This window comes from Phalacrocorax aristotelis, chromosome Z (assembly GCF_949628215.1).
Source record: "Phalacrocorax aristotelis chromosome Z, bGulAri2.1, whole genome shotgun sequence".
Lineage (NCBI taxonomy): Eukaryota > Metazoa > Chordata > Aves > Suliformes > Phalacrocoracidae > Phalacrocorax > Phalacrocorax aristotelis.
This window is the reverse complement of record NC_134311.1, coordinates 35,196,236-35,216,221: the sequence shown is the minus strand read 5'-3', so window position 1 is coordinate 35,216,221 and position 19,986 is coordinate 35,196,236. Positions and strand designations below refer to the sequence as shown.

Below are 19,986 nucleotides of genomic sequence, written 5' to 3'. Positions count from 1 at the left end.
ATATCTTCAGAGGTCCAAGCATAGCCTTCAGAAAAAACACAAGCATTATGCCTGCTTTTATTATATTTTTTTCTTAATCAATATCTGACAGTCTCCTCTATGAGCCACCACATGTATTAGAGATCTGGTAGCTAAAATTCTACTTCCACTTGGACAAGTGGTCTCCACCTTTCCAAATTCTCCTTTTCCTTATGTAATTTAGCACTACTAAATAGATTTTGTTTTACCAAATAGGATGATATACAAATGGGCTTGTAGTGAGCCACCAATCAATCACAAAGCTGTCCTCAGCTGGGCATATTAATGGAGCCTTTTACAGCCAGATGTCAGCCGTGAATGTTGATTGCCTAACCATAGCCTGCCAAGAGCTGACATGTTCTTCCTCCCTTATTAAGTTACATGAAATGGAAAAGATTTAGATCTGGATTTCAAATCCACTGATGTGTAAAAAATGCAGGAACAATTAGTTTGTAGGAAATCTTGGTAGCATGGTTTATTGTTAAGGTTATCCAATACATCCAATTAAAATTCCCTGTTTCCCTGTATTTCAAATCCTGTCAGACTTACAACTAGACTCAAATATTTACTTATCTCAGGCTTTTCCTCTCTTCTATTTCCTTTTTTATCTGACAAATAAACTTAGCAATTCTAAGTTTTAGATCAGGATTTTGCTAGTTATTAGATGATGAATATGTGTCAAGAATATACTTTTTTTTCCTTTCTTTATCAACAACCACATTTGGCTGACATCTACACCTTTGCAAACAAATGATCAAGTTCTCTTATTAGGTAATTCTGAAAGGTCTTCCTGCACTGCTCCTCCACTGCTCCTCCACTGAAGTACTGGTGCTGCTGAGATTTATGGGCTAACACCAAGTACAAGGACCGAAATGAGGAAAATTATTTTGCAGCTCATTTCCATCTGCTTTATTTAGGTGATGGGAAGGCAGAAGATTCAGTACAGAAGGACAAGAGTTTGATCAAATATAGTATATCTCTCTGTGACAGAAGTATATATCAGGACAAAGAACTGAGAATTGGACTAGACTTCAGTTAAAGAAGCTTAGTACAACTGCATCACATTCATCATAAATACTACATAAATACTTAATGTGTGAAGAATATATGAAAAAAGTCTTTACGTGAGCTGAAAATAGGGGATAGTAATGAATGACTTTCAGAAATAGTAAATTATGATCTTAGAAAGAGCATGTTCTCCAATTGTTGGGTCATTTTTTTCATAAATATTCATGTTGTGAGGAAAAATATCAAGGATGTTGAAAAAATGGAGGACAAATGATATTGTCAGTAGGCAAATTCTATGACATGAATGAAGATACTAAAGTACTATCTGCTTTTGATTCAATGAGAAGTCAAAGGCTCATCAGTACCAAAACCTGAATCAGTTGCAGGTAACATTCAATTTCTTTAAGGATTTTGGGGTGAGGCCTTTTTTCTGAAAACTGTTTTCATGGTAAGACATTCTGTACACGCAGGGTCAGTTCTTACATGCGGAAGTCAACCAGGTGCAGTGACTTCAAGACTGGTTTGAATATCTGATAGTTCAACTGTGAAATTGAGTCCAGGCAGTCTGGAATCTGTATTAAAGGCCAGAAGGACATTTGTAATCATCTAAGCCAAAACTGCCTCAGCAAGTAGGAAGCTATAAAAATAATTGTGCCTTTGTCTCTTCTGATGTTAGAAATTGTCTAAAGGTTAGAGAAATGACTGGAAAAGACACATTAAAGGACTTAAGAGCTACTGAAGATGGAATATAGACAGAAACTGCACTGGGAATCTTTCTTCCTGTAAAGTACAATTTTAGCATTTAGAAAATTCTTCTTGTACGTCATATCTATGCCCTCTCATTAGGAGGCTCCAGCTGCTTCAGATCCTGGCACTAGGTCAAACATTCCAGCAGTATTCATACTGACATTCCTGGTGTTATAATCTTATACACCAGAAATCCCAGTTCAGTCCTAACTTTGCCAAATTCTTCCTCGTTTCTTTCCAATTCCCAGTCCCAGCAAATGATGAATACTTGAGGGAGAACTGCTTAACAGTAGCTCACAAAGACTCACTCTAGGTGAAAATACTCTCTTTGAGACTAAAGTGAAACACATAGATCAGTCAAGAAGATGAATCTCGAAATAAGTTTCTAGGAATCCTGGGAAAGGTGGACACACAACTTTTCTGGATTTGTGAGAGAAAAAATATCTTGCATGCTCTTAAGAAATGAGAACAGAGTCATGGTGGTTTTTGTGCTCTTTCATTTGAGCAGGAAGAATTCTTTGCAAGTGTATGGTCCCTTTAGCATCTCTACTCATAGTAGTCTGATTACATTACTCTGTGTTCCCATGTACACAGGCTAGAAAATTTAAAGGCATGAATTATGATCACATAATTAATTTTATGTGACAAATACTTATATAACAGCAAAAATAAAAGATTTTGTTGCAGGTCCAAATAGAAGGTTATGTGGGATTTTTGTTTGTTTGTTTGTTTTAAAATCAAGAAATAAACAGATATTAATTTTTTTATACTTAGCTCTAACACTTCCATCTCATAAAAAATTAAGTCATGAAAGCTTCTTCATATTTCTACAGGCTAGAAAAATAATCAAGCCTTCTTAGTTCTTCAAAAAGCAAAACAATCCCTAGAGGAAACACAGTCAACAATGTAATGAGTTGTGAAATCTATGATTTTAATGGGTCATTTCATTTTTGCCTGAGCTGCTCTTTCATGACTACTCTTCTAAGCTTACCAATTTCAAGGTCGAAATGTAGGCAGCTGGCCTTATGCAGTGAATTAGTAGTTAGTCCTGTGAGTATCTACAGAACCTGCTTATTACAGACTATGATTTTCCTACAAAATATATTTAAAAACTATTACTGCTATGACTATTAAAAAGGATAAAAAAGGTAACTTAGAATAGTAGTCCAGGCTAGTCAAGCAAATAATTTTTACTTTGTGAAAAAGACTTAAATATGTTAAGTTAAATAGCTAAACCATCAAATAATAATAGTTAAATAGACATAGTTAAATATGCTTACAGTGTGAGATGTAAGTGCAGAAAGCAGAATATCACAGAAAACATCACTATTTTACTTTAAGATACAAGCAGCTCGATTCATCATTAGAAATCAGTAGCAAAACCAAAATCTGTTCTGATTTAATGTATTTTAGATTATCTGAGACACATATAGTTAATGCTCAAAGTATTTTTACTCATTTTCCTATTGAGTTTTAGCAAAATGGAAATGTGTAAACCTAAGTCCAAATACTTACATTTTAGTAATTCAAAATAGTACAATCCCTGTACTTTTAAAAACTGTAAAGCCATCAGTTTTTAAGGAAATGGAAGATTTTTTCTGGTATCAGTTTCATTCAGGAGCAATTATTTTCTGAAGAGGAAGAGGCGTCTCTTTTGCCAACTGCTGGTTGCTTCAGAATGCAGTACTTTTTTTAGCAATGTAATACGTTCCACATTTATCAGCAAAAAAAAAAATGATATTCTGGACCTAACAAGGTCGTTATTTGTGAGAAGGCACTGAAGACCTAGAGACATAAACCAATATCTTAACAAATGACTAAACAGAACAACACTGCATACACTGCCCAAAATTGTTATGATTAATGTAGCTAAAATGTCTATTTAAACTCTTATGGCTCATTAATCAAAACATGTTTATAAGATGTCTTGAAGCTTTTGGATATAAGCTATTGTAAAGATACATTGAAAGACAGGCAAATGGTCCACTGGATATCTTATGAAATATCTTTTGTGGAAAAAGAGCTTGTAAAAAATAAGAAAATATATACAATTATTTCAATTAAATAATGATATATTTTCCAGTTCTTGCTCATCCTTAATCAGTCCCGATTTGGGTTTGATTTAAGATACTTTTAAAATTTTTAAGCACCTGAATTTAGAACGAAACCATACTTGACTACTGTTCACTTTTTGCCTTTTTCTTTTCTTTTGTGCTTAACTAAAAATTCAATTATTTTATGAATTCTTTTAAACTGCAAATATCCTGTTTCAGAAGTACAGACATATAATAATCTCAAACAAAGTGTTGTGTTTGCCAGATATAAATCAGTTTATCCCTATCAACAACAGCAGAAGTGGAGATCCCACTTCATTCTATATTTAGAAATCAGGTACACTTTGACATAAGGCAGCCTGATCCCACTGAAAATGTTAGAAGTTGAAATATCAGGAGCTGTCTGAAAACTGATTTATCAGTGAACTCCTGCCACTCTGTTTTGACAATTTAGACTTTAAAATCAATAGAACCTTTTGATTTCCCATTAGAAAGACATCCATCTTTCTATAGCTCAAAGATTTAATATCAAAGGCAAACTTTGTCTGCTTTATTTCTAAAAATAATGGACACAACTTTTACTCATTGCTCACAACACAAATAAAATATAATACTGAAAAGATTTTGATGAAGTCTATTTTGAACACCTGTTTATATATTTTTATTAAATTATTACAATTATTATTTAGCACTCCTTTTCAAAAATTCAGATATTTTCAATGGAATTTCACAGTATTAGTAAAATTAAACAACTATAATCAGAAAAGATGCTTAAAGCTCTATTCACATCAAAGTGTTCTGCTTTGTGCCTGTGTTAAAATTCATACCCTTGTGCAGCTGGCAATACTGGAAATCTCAGTGTGGATATTTTTAAATCAATTCCTGACCGACGACACAAATTATCTACTTAAAATTCCATCACATTTTAAAATTATATTAGCAATACTTGTCATATACTCTTTACACTTGCAGGGTTTGTTAAATTTGAGAAGAAATAAAAGACAATTTCGATTTATCAACAAAAATACATGTTGCTAAAGTGGGTAAAGATACTTCTTTTATTATAATACACAGCATTTTTGGCTACTATTCAGTAAAATATAGTTTTTCAGTCATCATAGTCCTTTTTCAAATATTAAACCTTGCAGTGAAAATACTTGTCTGGCAAGACTGGAAATGATCTTAACTAAGTCCTTCTCATCTTTCTTAGAGATTTAGTTAGTACTTGTTTCTAATTACCTTTTTTGGTATTTTTTTTTTTTAATGTGTTCTCATAAAATTCTTGAGTAAGGGACTCAAAATTCTGTTTTGGATTTCAAACCTTTAAAGTCTTGAAGATTCCTATTGAATTTTCAGGTTTATTATGTTATTCTGAAAAATGACTAATTAAGTTTGAACACAATTGATGACCCATACTGAGATGGATCTGTTAATGTAGGTAACAATTTTATAATTTGGATTTTTATTCTGGATTTTTATTTTGGATTGTCATTTACACTTGCTTCTTCAAACAGGGTTATTTAAAATTACATTTCTCTGTGCTTATCTCCTGCCCCCCCACCCCCCACCCCCCCCCCAAATATTTCAAATTACCCATTTTGGCAATGTTTGCGTGAAATTTGTTCATAACAATGTAGAATTACTACAAATCCCAAAATGTATCTTTTTCCTGTTCCTTTGCAGGTCAGACAGTTCAGCAATGATCTCTTTATGTTATCATGCAAATGGTACAAGGGTTAATCTATGAGTGAGACATTATGCAATCCACTCAGGCTTCAGGCAGACAGCAACCTTAGTGTGCAGTGATAGGCAGGTATGTCTGGTATCAGCACCACTACTATTCAAGTTTATTCTCTACTGAAGGATTAGAGACTACATCAGACAGAAGGTCTGATACAGTTACTATAAACACTCAGCTTCTGACCTCAGAGTATTTTCAGAGTTGACTTTTAGAGTGGCTATCACGCCATTCCTGCAATGCTCACGTTAGAACTAAAAAAAATCCAAACCACCCCTTTGTAAAAAAAAGTCTGAACTGAGACTTGTGTGTAAATGTAAATAGTGAGCCCTTTATTTTCTTTCTAGACACAGTCATGATAAGCTTAATACAAACTGTATTTCAGTCATCAAAAGCAGAATAAAAAATGGTTTAATATGTTGAATAAATGACTGTATAAAATGAAGAACTTTTTTGGTTTATTGGTAGCAACAAAGGGTCTTTTTACCCTCACCCCCCCCCAAAAAAAAAAATAATCCCCCAACCCCCTCCCCCCAAAAAAAACAAACCACAAAAAATCCTACCCCAAAACAACTTAAACCTGTAACGTGAATTATTCATATGAGGAAAAAAAAAGGACTAGAGCTGGTAGCCCAGATAAATTCACACACTATATAAAGGAAGATAATTTTTTTACCCTGAGCTACTGAAGACTGAGCAGCTTAATTTACTGATAACTTTTACTTTCATCTAACACGGTTCATGAGCTATGATTTACAAGATAGCAAGCAAAAGCCAAGTTTATGTTTGGTGGTAACTGGTGCCTAGTCCAATGTGACACTAGGAAGAGACCACAAAAACAGAAAGCATATTAAAGAAATTACTTAAATTCTAGAATATTCATGACACTGCAGTTTAGTTTCCTAATATTTAAAATTAACAAACTGTAAAAACTACAAAATTGTATAGAGCAGATGACGTGCCATATATTTAGGGAAATTTTGGATTCTTTTTTATCCTTTGTTTAAAAAGTGAAAAAAAACGAAGGCAACACACAGAGGAAGGTTTTGCAGAGTATACACATGTTCAAAAATTATTTAACTATAGAAAATAACTAATGGAAGTACCTTTGTTCCTGCAAATGATATTAATATTAATTTTAAGATGTTTTATAATCTATTGATTCCTAAATGACATTAATATATAAAAATATTTAATACTGAACTTTGTATTACTAAAGTTGAAACAGAATTTTAATTTTTGTTAAATAATAACAGATAAAAATGAAGTAGCAGGCAGACAGGTCTCTAGAAAGGCTACTTCTATAAAGGAGTAAAAAAAAACTTCATAAAAAGCTCTACTGATTCCATCTAAATCATTTCTACTTAATGCTACCTCACTATCTAGCATCATGCCAATTTAACTGGCTTAAAAGAACCCTTAAAGTACATTATCACTTCTGTTTGTACATCAGTAATCCTGCTGATGGAGCTACTTGACTTTCTTCTGCTGATTTCAGTCATTGGGAGGAGTTATGGCAACAACCCCCCTGCAGGTGAAGAAAATCATAAAGCCATGTCTACACAGTTATATTGCAAGCTTAGCTGGTCAAAGCCGGACCATAGCAGTTTTGTGTGATATTTATACCAGGAGCAATGAATGGAGATAATTCCAACAAGGACAAGGACATTTATATGCCATTATATTTTGCTCTGTAGAGCTGAAACTTTTGTTATACCCTCTTTCCATTCACTACATTAAAATAATTTATTACAACTTCTCTGGTTATCAGTCAAGCTCCTGAACAACAGCAGAATTGATTGATTGATTGAAATGGATAGATTTCATTGTTCACTGTGTAAAATGTGTTCATCTGATTCGTGTCAATATGGAACAATGCTAGGGCCACACGGTGAAGTGTGACCCTCTAACATCCGACCGTTTCGTTTGTGCTTGTGTAACCGAGGGCCGGTCAATTGACTTGTTAACTGTCTTAATGGTTGGAATGTTGATTGGCGATTTGTTAAGTTAATTGTTAAGAAAGAATTTTAGTTAGGAGTAGAAACTAACACCTGAGAATTTTAACGAGATAATAAATAATGCTTAGGCCAGACAAGAGGGCATTAGTAATGAATGCTGCATTGGCAAGAAGCCTCCTAAAAGAATACAACTCAGTAGAACTTCAAGGACTAACAGTGGAAACATCCTGCTACAAAGGAGAGTGCCAAGATAAGGGAAGGCCACAAATCAGCCAGTAGTGATAACAGGGAACTTCTTGGCTCAGAAGGCACTGAAGCATGGAAACTGGGGGAAAGGTAATTCCGGCAGGGGGAGATTGCGACCACCGACCCAATTCAGGACCAAAAAGACTTGCCCCCCACACACCCGTAAAGAGCATGCATGCTAATCTACATGGCAAGCGTGGCTAATTTAAATACGGCTGACCAACGGCAAGTGGGATGCTTATCACTGACCAATCAGTGTAAACTTAGGCGTGTTTTTACTAATTGTTGTTAATTAAGTAACAGAATATAAACCCTGTAGTTTTGTATGATGGGATGCACATTAGGCGGAAGGATCCCCTGTGCATCCAGCGCTGCTTGCTTGTCTCTATTCAATAAATTGTAAACCTTAATTGGAATTCCGTTTAAGGCTAAATTAATTATCACAACTGGAAATCTGAAGGAAATATAGTAGCAAATATAATGTAATAGTTTTATTTTATACTAATTTTCCTGATCTAACACTAATTTGTCTGCCTAACTCTTTATATACAGCAGGTTGTAAATTAAAATTATTTATCTAGGAAATAAATTAGCTTTGTTTTGGAAGAAAACAAAAAGGATATATGACTGTTAGACAGAGACTGCTGTTTTTCAGCTTGCCTGGTGACCAATGAAATTTATTCAAAACTGTTAAGTAATAGGAATCCATTGTCAATCTCATTTCAAAACTTCTTCTCAGTTATTTGACTCCTGAGCAGGACCAGACTGTGATGGAAAGTTTAAAAGGTGAATGAAAATAAAAATATCCATTTTTGCATACATAAAGCCATTATTTACTACATCTGTGTATTTAAGCGATTATTTAATATTATATGTATCTTTAATACTGGATTTGATTAAAGATTTTAAAAATAAATTCCCATTAACAGATGCTTCATTTCTATTCATTTATAAAAAAAAAAAGATGAGGCAGGGTCAAGTCAAAATTACTTCCCACCTGTTCTACTTTAGATACCACTCAGTTTAAAATGAGGAGTCTGATACTTCCCAGAGACATATGATTCTTGAATGTCTAATTTATTTTCAGCTTTTAAATACTGTTTTCTGAACTGGCTTAGTATAGGACTTTTTGTGTCCTTGGGGTGTCTAAAGATGTACATTAGAACATAAAATAATAAGTGTAACATAATATTATAAAGGTTATGATAGTGTTTAGTTGAATTATCTGCCTACAGGACACTGAGGGAAATAGTGACTAAGGTATTCAAGAGAATGCCACCATTTTGTAAGGCTTTAAGATTAATTTAGCCTAGGAATTCTGAGCTCTCCATCCATCCAAGATGGTATGGAAGTACTTTCCCAGTACAATGGCAGTATGAGTAGGATCATAATACAGAAAGGTGCGTCCTGTATGCCAGCAAACTGAAGCAGTAATGGGGTAAGGAAAAATATTTTAAAGGTGAAGGCACAAGACAGATCCTTTGTCAAATTAAAGACTATGAACTTTTTGTAGGGGTGTGGCAAGAAGAATGTTTTATATTTTTATATTATTTTTGTTTAGAATTGAAAAATTTAAGAATTCGATAAAAATTGCATTTTGAGAAATTCAAATTTGTTTTGTACTACAACTGAAATTAGTCAAGATTACACAATATGGAAAATTTCCTACCCTTTTTTAATTTAGGAAATTGTCCAAAATTTCTGTTCTTTGCCCAGCTAGCAATAGATGAATCCTTTTGAGTGCTTTGGATTTGTTAGCAAAAAAATCCAACCCTCCCTTCTGACTCAATTATGCAAGATAAAATCTGAGGAAAATCAGATGCATGAGCACTTACAATCTATTTTTCCATTCCTCAAAATATTAAGAGGTATGATGTTAAATCATTTACTATTACAAAACTGACTTGGAAGTAAAATTCTGTTATGAGTCCCTAAAAGACATCATGTTGATTCAAAGTTTGGATAAAGTTCAGCCTTTATCTAAGATTTCAAAAATATGTTATCTAAAACTAGCCAAATAAAACATCAATATGGATAGGTCAAAAATTCTATTTTTTATTATATTGAGCATAACAAAAGTGACAGTATACATGAGTTGTAGCAAATTTAATTTCTGAAGTGAATTTTTATTGTTTCTTGCTCTCAGCCAGTTTGTTTGCTTCTAAGATTATTGGAATATTATAGTTCCATGCAAGTTTTTGGAAAAATTGTTCTCACCTTTTTCTATTTCCATAGTTATATTTCAAGGAGAAAAATAGTCCTAAACAATTTAAAAAATAAAATACCTAATTACTGTTTCCTTGGTTCTCCTGTGCATTTCAACATAATTTAAATTTGCTATTCCACAGATGTTCTCACACATGAATTAGCTCTGGATGAAATCTTTTGTAATGCTTTTTACACTTGAGTGAATTTTGATGACAAAGATGGAATTCGGTTTCTGGAAATAACTGTATGAATATTTGCAACTCCTCATAAATGTTCATGAAATCACAGTGCTCTGTAAATATTTAAAATATTTGTAAATATTTTATCATATTTACTTACTTTACTTACTTGACTTAGGAGTAATTTACTCCTCCCCTCCTCCCCTCCTCCCCTCCTCCCCTCCTCCCCCCCTTCTCTTCCTTCCCCTTCCCTTCTCTTCCTTCCCCTTCCCTTCCTTCCCTCCTCCCCTCCCCTCCCCTTCCCTTCCTCCCTCCCTTCCCTTCCTCCCTCCCTTCCTTCCTCCCCTTCCTCCCTTCCTCCTTCCCTTCCTTCCTTCCCTTCCTCTTTCCCTTCCTCCCTTCCTCCTTCCCGTCCTTCCTTCCCTTCCTTCTTTCATTTCCTTTTTTCCTTCCTTCTTCTTTCCTCCTTTTTTCATTCTTTCTCCTGTGCACCTTTTAGCAATATCAGAATCTCACCATACTCACACACAAACCCAAAACAAAGTAAAACAAAACCAGCACAAACTTGATTTCAGACCCTAATGAAATTCTACTGCTTCAAATCCTGCTTCACTGAATCTGGTGTAAACTCTATAATTTCTTAAAACTTGTAGTGCACCTACAATACCATATACAACTTTCGTATGTGCCCACGTATTTTCTTTAGGGTGTTTAAAACAGGTGTTAAAAATATTTTCTAGGAAAAAAACTGTACAATGGTATGAAAACCAATTTAATAATATGCTGAGAGATTTATGGCAATTAAATCCCTAATTATTGAAGTAGTTAAAGAAAAAAATATCTATTATTTCTTCCTAAGAAACTGAATGGTACAGGAATTTCACTGATAATACAGCAGTACACATTATCTGGTCTTTTATGCATAAATTACTGTAGCCACAGCTTATTTTATTTATTTTAAAAGTAGAAGACTTAAATTGTCACTTTTGCCTTTTACCTGACATACTTATTGATGTCAGGTAAGTCATAAAAATCTAAGCTATGATGCTAGCTGGATCAACTTAGATTTATTGTTAATTTATAAAAACACAATGATTTCCATCAGATTGGGTCTTTTTCATTCTGGCTTCATTTCCTTATTCCTTGTGCTAAAGCAAAATATAAGCCTTAATGAATTTTATTTGCATACTAACGAAATGGAGGGAGGAAGCTCTTTCTAACTGCATTTTGGTCACTAACAAATCTAGGTGTTATTAAGTTTTTTAATTTGTCTGCTTTTTCAGTTTACATTTTTACCATTAGATTATACAGGTTAAACTGTTTCTTAAAAAAGAAAATAATTTTGCTGAAAATAGGAATTTCTTCTTATTGTGTGAGAAACGTTTTTTTCCTTTAACTGTTTCCTTGAAGTGTTCCTTTACTACTGATAGATAGAATTCATTTATCCATTTTGACCTACATTGTGCGAGTTCCCAAAAAGTGACTAAACTACAGTGTTTTACTCCAAAAAATAAAACCCACAAGATGAGTTTAGAGTACCATATTGAATAAACTATCCTTTAAATGTTCTTTGTACTAAAAAAGTGCAATAGGATGTATTTGATATTCAGTGTAATAGTAGGGTAAAGATTAATGAAAAAGACAAAGAAGCTCCAGAGAAAAAACAGATCAGGTAGCTGTTAATGCATTCAAGTTTCCCAGCTGCTTCTGAAAATCTGGCAATGTAAGCTGACAGCATAATTAAAATACATGGGTTTCTTCCTACTTGAGGGAAAGAGAAAGCTGTAAACCACATTTTTTTGCTACTTAACAACATCTACATTCAATTTTCTTCTGTTGTATTCTAATCAGGTAATTGCATGTGAATATGGGGCAAGGCAATCACAGCCAAATCCCTGTTAGCTCATTTAGTATCAAGGCTCTTCCATGGGTTTGTGTATTCCTGTAAAGCAGCTGCCTTCTGAATTTTTTTACTTCTAAAGTTGCAAAAGTTCGTTCATTCAAAAAAAGGCCCACATTCTTGGGTATAATGGTTCACAGCCCCTTTAATAAATCTTTCTTAGTGGGTCTGGAATGGTGAATGAGGGGAACTTGTGTATGTATAACCAGAGTGAAATACCGATCCCGCTGCAGATGAAACCAGAAGACCCTGACCTGAACAATGACGCAACCTTCTCCCTGTCTGGCAGAGGGCTCTTCCACAGATCGTAGTTGGGAGATAACATGTTAAGAAGCTTTCTGTATTTGCAGATGGCGTAAACCATCTGTAGTGCCAAACTTCAGCTGACTACACATCATGAATATTGTTCCAAACAGTGGAAATGGGCACATACTTCCTTGCCCAGGTTAGATATTAATACTTATGGTTCCTATCACGAGTCCTAGTAGGCATGCTCTGAATGCTGGCCACGTTTTTCCCCTCTTTTGGAATGCCTCATTTCTCCCTATAAAGAAGCATGTGTTACCTGTCTATTTTGTGTTTAAAAAAATTAAAAAAAGAATAAAAAAAACCCTCTCCTTTGGACCATGTGTCTACTTTTAAAACACATAAATATTTAATATGCTTCTGTCCCCACCTGGCTTTTTCAAGCCTTTTGCAGATCTGAGAGCTTAACCAGGAAGTTTGTTGTTTCTTCCTTTGTTTGTTTTTTTAGGTTTGGGGTTTTTTTTCCCCCCTTTTGTTTCCTATAGCTTCATGTGGAAAGATACATAATAACACCCACCTTCCCTAAACATTTTTTTCTATCACCGATTCACAGTGACAGAACCAGCATAGAAAACCAGCCTAGTTTTTCAACAAGCTTTTCAGGATCTAAAATATTACAACACAGTTCGGTGGTAAATTATATAGCTATATGGACAGTAAGAACTCTTTTCCTCTGTTTGTATATACAAAACCTTTATTACCTCTTTTTGCTAGACAATATGCTAATGACGAACTGCTACTTCAGCTCAACTCCCATATTAATTTCGGAGTCAGAACTTTGTGGAATACAGTTCCTATTTGATAAGTATGACCTTCTTTCTTTATTCTAAACACTTTATAACTCACCCTGTTAAAGTGCTTATTTCAATAGGTAAATAGATAACCATATCTCTGTGTAATTGCTTTGCCATAATTACTTACTATTTCACCAATCTTGATGTCATTTATGCATTTCATCATAACAGAGTTGGCCTTAGAGTTTCCTCTGGACTTCTGTGGAAACACGTTTATACAGTAATGATAAATGCTTTTTGACATCAACCAGCTAGATCTTAATCTATTTAATTTGGACTGTATTGATATTGTGCTGTTATTTAAAATTAGAAAGTCATGCAACATTAGGCCAAAAGTCAAATTCCACATATATTAAATCCCTGAATTTATGTCTACTAACCTCAAATAATTAAATGAAGGCATTATAAGATCTATTTATTGATTAAATATATTTGACTGTTATTAGTGTTTGGGGTTTTTTTTTTACTTAATTCTTGCTCCTTGACTCTTCTATCTCCTTTTCCATTATCTCAAGCAGAGCTGACATCAGAGTAACTACTTTAGCAGCTAGCAGCAGTATTTATTGGCTATAGTAGTGCATTGAATATTTGCAAAGCTTCAGGAAACTAATGCACTAATAATAATTAAAAGTTTGAAGAATATTAACAAGTTATTCCTATGTGTTATCATTTTCCTTAGCTGTTAATGGATGGAAAAGACTTTTGTGTCATCATGAAGTTCAACCACATTATCCTTTTCCTTTACAAACAGAAAGCTGAAACATCTCACAGTTAGCTGTTTTACTAATCTTTCTCTGCTGCCACCATTTTTATTATGTCTTCATTTAAACTCCATACTGTACTTTTTTTTTTTTAACTATGTCATTCTTTCCTCAATCCCTTAATTTTTTCCTATTAGTTTTCTACATTTAACAACCACAAAGCTATATGGTTAAAGAACTATTCCCCTCTTCAGTGCAGTTTCCCACACTCCTGATAAATTTCCTGATAATTTCTACCTTCTTTTTACCAACAGAAATTGTAGGTTTATATGCATATCAATTTTATTTCTTTACTGATGAGTGACAACAATTTGAATTCTAAGTAATCTGTGTAAAAACACTGTATTTTTTCCTGTCTAAATTGTGCTCAATTCTCCCTAATTTTGGTATTTTGAAAATCAAGTATATTATTGGACTAGGACCAAAATCTTCTTGTCTAAATTGAATATTAGAAGGTCACAATGACTCCCAAGCACTAAGTTTGGCTGCATGAATTATTTGGTTTTATTCAAAGTGTGGAATTATCTATATTAAAGACAAACACATTTACAGTTTTCAGACAATTTATTCTGAAACTGTAATGTGTTCATTGCTTCCATGAGATCACTGACAACACGGTAGTCCAAGTCATGGTCTCCTAATAACAGATCTTTTTTCCAGTCAATATAGTTTAACAATACTTTCTTGTGTGACTAAACCCATTTGTTTGTAACCACATATGTATAATGACTTGCTTTGTCCTACCCAGATAAAATTGTCATGTATATACACCTACAAAGATAGACTTTCCCTTGAAAAATCATGGAAAATAGTTAAATACAGATTCAGTACAAAAAGCTATTCCTTGTTCCATAGCAAGTACTGACTCCCTACTCTCACTAATATTAATATATATATATATATATAAAAGTTAAGATTCATTTATTTAAGTTTAATTCATTGAAGACTGAATAAATTTTTCATCTCACCTCGTCTATACTATTCTATAGAATTATGTCTGAATTGATCAAAAGCTACCTAACCAAACAGTCTGGTCAGAAGTTATTAAACCAAGAAAATATTTGAACATGACAAATGAATAAGACATTCAAATCTGTACCCTTTTGTGTGTTGTGAACCTAAGGTACATGGAATGTGAAGGCAGAGAGCCAGCCATCTTCTAATTAAGCAACCTGCTGCTTTGTATCTACATAAGATGGAAAGATACCAGGTGTAAAGCTATGAGTATTTCTAATGTGTGCGCACACTACAATGCAATGTAAAGGAAATGATAAATCTAATAAATGCATGATAACATGGTGCAAATCTCTTCATAGCACATGAAAAGAGCCAAATGAAAATAGTTGTTAAGAGTATATGTTTTCAGAAGAGCAATATACTATTTGATGAGAACTCATATGTTACTTAGGATTCTAAGAGCATTTATTACTTCAAATTAAGGGAATTCTTTCCACAATATATAATTTTGTTTAATATCACAACTTCACTCAAAGCAGAAGTTCACGTTTATCAAATTTGTACACTAGGATAATTAAATAGACTGGGATATGCCTTCTTCACTATAGAGTTTCTATCTATCAGTACATAGCAAACGTTTCTTTCTTGCCTCCTCATGAGTAATTATTAAACCGAAGTCACTGTCCATAGAAGCTCCTTCTTCCATAAGCCCATATAGCAGCTCCAGCCACTGCATGCTCATGTCATCACACAGCTTATCGATGGGTTGGAAGTTGAGCTTCATAAATTCCTTGAACTTAGACTACACAGGGGATCATAGTTGGTTTACAAACATCAGACAAAAATGGCTTAAAACTGTAGGATGTGCTTTTGGATATCTATACTGATTTCATTTCAACCCAGACTTCAGCTGTTTTAAAACCGTAATTTTAACACAGAGTATTCTTTTTACGTATGTCAACCAGTAGGGTTTTGTTTACCAGTAATATCATATAGCCACATTTTAATAAAATCCTTCCTAAAGTTATTTATTCCTCCTTAGCATTAGCACTTTGATGTTCATACCTTGCTGGTATGCTGGAGGAAAAGAAGAAAAAAAATTGCCTCAAGTATGTTACTGACAGGAATGAATGAGCTCCTGGATACTTGCTTAATGAGGCTGATGAGTGAGATTTCTCTGTATTTCAAAGTTAATTTTTATCTTTTTAATGTTCAATGTACTTACATGTATTTTTTAACATGACTTTTGAACATAATTACTTATAAACAGGCCACAAACACAGCAGAAAGTCTAATGTGATATGTCTTGCCAGTTTAAATTTTTCTTTCAGATTTTATATAATGTAACAGATACTGTCAAAAGTCTTCAGAATAGGCGTCCTTCATGCAGAGAGTATAAGATGACTGTTGTCATTAGGAGCAGAAAGCATGTTTACAGTAATTAAAAGAAATTCATCATTTCTCATTCCTACAGTAACCTTGACAAAAAATCTGATTTGCGTTACCACTAAACTTCAGTAAAAATTAATAATCTCCAGATCTTCTGACATATATCCAAGAGTTTAAACCTTTTAGCTACGTCAGAAGACAACAATGCTGTCAAAGTTTAATTACATTTAGCAAAATAAAGTGTCCCATAATTGACCAAAAAGACTGAAAATGTATGTTTGATTACTATATCAAAGAAAAATTAGAAATTATACGAGTTTTTAGAAGATCTGTGTAGAAGTATAACATAAATAATAACCTAATAGGCAAGTTTCTTTCACTTCAGTAAATATTTGTGCCATATGCCAGTGATGTAGTTTGCCACAGTGTCACTGAATAAGCATAATAAAATACTAGGCTCAGTGAAGAAATAAAATTAAAATAATCAAGATTTTAAATCTCCAGAAAAAAGAGAGAACATCTTCTCAAAAATATTTCCTGAATATCTGGTTCTGTCTTTCTAAATGGAATCTGCATTTGCCCTTATTTCCTTAGAGAATGACGTATAATGACATTGATATATTTGCACTTCTTCTATTTGTCCTCTAAGAGAAGAGATTAATTATGTTCTTATTTTCTGGTTAAGAAACAAAATAAATTAAAATTTTGTTTTAGGAGTAGGCACCAGTATATGTCCAAATCTGTCTACATTTTACGCTGGAAAATCACATGAAGATTTGGGATTCAGTCAGGATGAATCCTTTACACTAAAATTAGTAAAAAGTTCACAGGTGATTGAAAGTATAATTTTACAAAAAACTTAGTATACATCACAGAATCACAGAATCACAGGTTGGAAGGGACCTCAGGGATCATCTAGTCCAACCTTTCTAGGAAGAGCACAGTCTAAACAAGATGGCCCAGCTCCCTGTCTTAAAAGTGTCCAACATGGCTGAGTCAACAGCCTCCCTGGGGAGATTATTCCAATGGTTGACTGTCCTCAATGTGAAAAATTTTCCTTTCGTGTCCAGTCGGAATCTCCCCAAAAGCAACATGGCAAGTGAGTTCTCTGACACTGTTTTAACTTCCCATTCTCCTTAAAACAACAAATGTAACTCTCTCCAGTTCCAATAACTGAGAATATGTTCACTATGTACATTTCAACGTTGTGCACAGGTACAGAAATGCTTAAAAAACCTTGCACACCCCACCCCTAATCAATCAACCAATAAAATGCACTCACCCTCTCTTCGATTAAGCCTTGCAAATCCAGGACTGTGACTGCTAGACAGCTCTGATGAACTGCTGAATGATGACTGAGGCAAAGCAGACACCAACTGATCATCACAATTATCTGCCAGTGAAAAATAAAACATTCAGGTTAATACAGCGAACACACTTACTGGAACTGTAACCAGAAGACTAGAAAAATATCTGAGTCAACCCTGTATCCAAGCACAATACATCTCTAAATATTTTCTCTTGCTGTATTATATGTAGAAAAGCACTTCTTTTTTTTCCCTTTTTTTTTTTTCACAGTATTTCATGAGATTATCAGGGTATAATTTATTATGTTCTTCAACTGGCTGTATTTGCCCACTTCTAACCTAACTTCTGAGATGATACTGATAAATGGCTCACAGCTCATTCACTATCATTTACGTGGGTAGCAACTGATGCCTTCTAGTCCTGGTTGTAGCATGAAGCTACGTGCTCAGCACATGCTTTTTATTTTCTTTAGAACTTATGCCAGCACAGGTCTGTAATGTGCAATCACATTAAATGCAGCTATTTAAAAAAAATATATAAAATCAAACCAAATTAAATAAAAAATAATCTCATCCCTTTTAAGTACTGTAAGAATGACAAAATGGAAAATCTTTTGCCAATGGCATGCATGTTTGATAAAGACACAGCACAAAATCATTATCGCTCAGTTATTAGTATGCAGCTCCTAACATCACACAGAATGAAACCTGAGTGTTTCAGAAAAAGAAGACTTAACTGCAGCTCACAATCAATGGTGCATAAGCAAGCAAATGCTAATCAATACTTTGGATGTTAAATGCCTCTCCAGCTCAATTACTATACCGGGCATGTGTTCGTTCTCCATTTAAATTTGAAAAATATAAATTGAGAATCAATATCTGTTCTAGTTTTAGCTGAAAGAAGACTGACTTTAAAACACTAGAAATAGTGTAAGCAAGTCTTTCCCTAGCTATACATTGGTGGCATCTGTTGTTTAGAAAATGAGAGCAAATTATGTAAACTATTAGTCTTTATGAAATGGTTCTTTTTAGAACAAACACATTCTCTGAATGTAACTGATCAGTGACAACTCACAAGTGAGTCTTTCTTCTTCTAACCATTCTGTTTGTCTACCAAATTTCCACTACCAAAACAATGAATATTACTTAATAAAAAATCTTTTCCTGACTCCATGATAATCAGTTGTTTCTGCTGAATAATTATGGAAATTTCTTTTTAACAGCCAGACTTCTACATAAATGTCTCAAGGGCATTTTTTGATCACCTCAAACTTTTTATTTTTTTTAGGTTGGTTCATTTGGTTCTGTAAGCAAAACTCTTCCTAAAGATAAGGCCTGATACTGACCATGACTGCTACAGTTAGAAGATCTTTCAAATCCCATAAATAATATCCAGTGACTACAAAAAAATAGGATGTATTTATTGGTCTTGATAAGCTCACGTATACCATACTTCTACCAAATACAGGGTACCTCACTCATGTGGAAGGAAAAAAGAAAATTATTATTTACTTATGCAAGTTTATTTCCTGCTCTAGTCTTCTAGAATACAAACTACAAAAATTTATAACTACTCTTCATTGTCTAACTGCAAGATCATTTTTCATTTCATTATCTACAGATTAGATTTATAATGGTGAAAGAGGCTGTGGTACTTTGGACAAATTGTCCAACTGGTAAGCAGAGAAAAATAGAAAAAATGAGGGAACCAAGTTTTCCTCTTATAAGCAAATCCATTGCACTGGTTAGTTTCAGAAAAAGATCTCATTAATGAAAGGTTACTTTAAAGCATAGAAAATAAAAATAACATATTAACCATCAACTACACCAGAAAGAGTATAGTGCTGCTCTGTTTCACACAGAGAGCTACTTACACTGCTGATGCAAGGGAGCACTTCAAGTGCCACCGACCTTTTTTCTACTGTCAAAGCCTACATTGTAAACCTAGATACCAAGGGAGAATACCAACTGAGAGAATAGAAAGCCATTTTCCCCCATACCTATGTATGTGATCTAGAATCATAGAATCATAAAATCATAGAATGGTCTGGGTTGGAAGGGACCTTTAGAGCTCCTCTAGTCCAACCCCACTGCAGTGAGCAGGGACATCTTCAACTAGATCAGGTTGCTCAGGGCCCCATGCAACCTGACCTGGAAGGTTTCCAGGGATGGGGCATCTACCACCTCTCCGGGCAACCTGTTCCGGTGTTTCACCACACTTACTGTAAAAAATTTCTTCCTTATATTCAGTCTAAATCTACCCTCCATTAGTTTAAAACCATTAACCCTTTTCCTGTCACAACAGGCTTTGCTAGAAAGACTGTCCCCATCTTTCCTATGGTCCCCCTTTAATTACTGAAAGGCCAGAATAATAACTCCCCTCAGCCTTCTCTTCTCCACGCTGAACAACCCCAAC

At 34.0% G+C, this 19,986-nt stretch overlaps 1 protein-coding gene across 1 annotated transcript in view; it reads right to left on the bottom strand.

Annotated features, from left to right (window-relative positions):
* Positions 1-19,986, bottom strand: part of CNTNAP4 (contactin associated protein family member 4) — a 240,911-nt gene that overhangs the window by 179,650 nt on the left and 41,275 nt on the right. Inside the window, exon 2 of the mRNA XM_075079004.1 lies at positions 17,546-17,656. Coding sequence (XP_074935105.1) covers positions 17,546-17,656 — 111 coding nt within the window. The remainder of the gene's footprint in view (positions 1-17,545; positions 17,657-19,986) is intronic.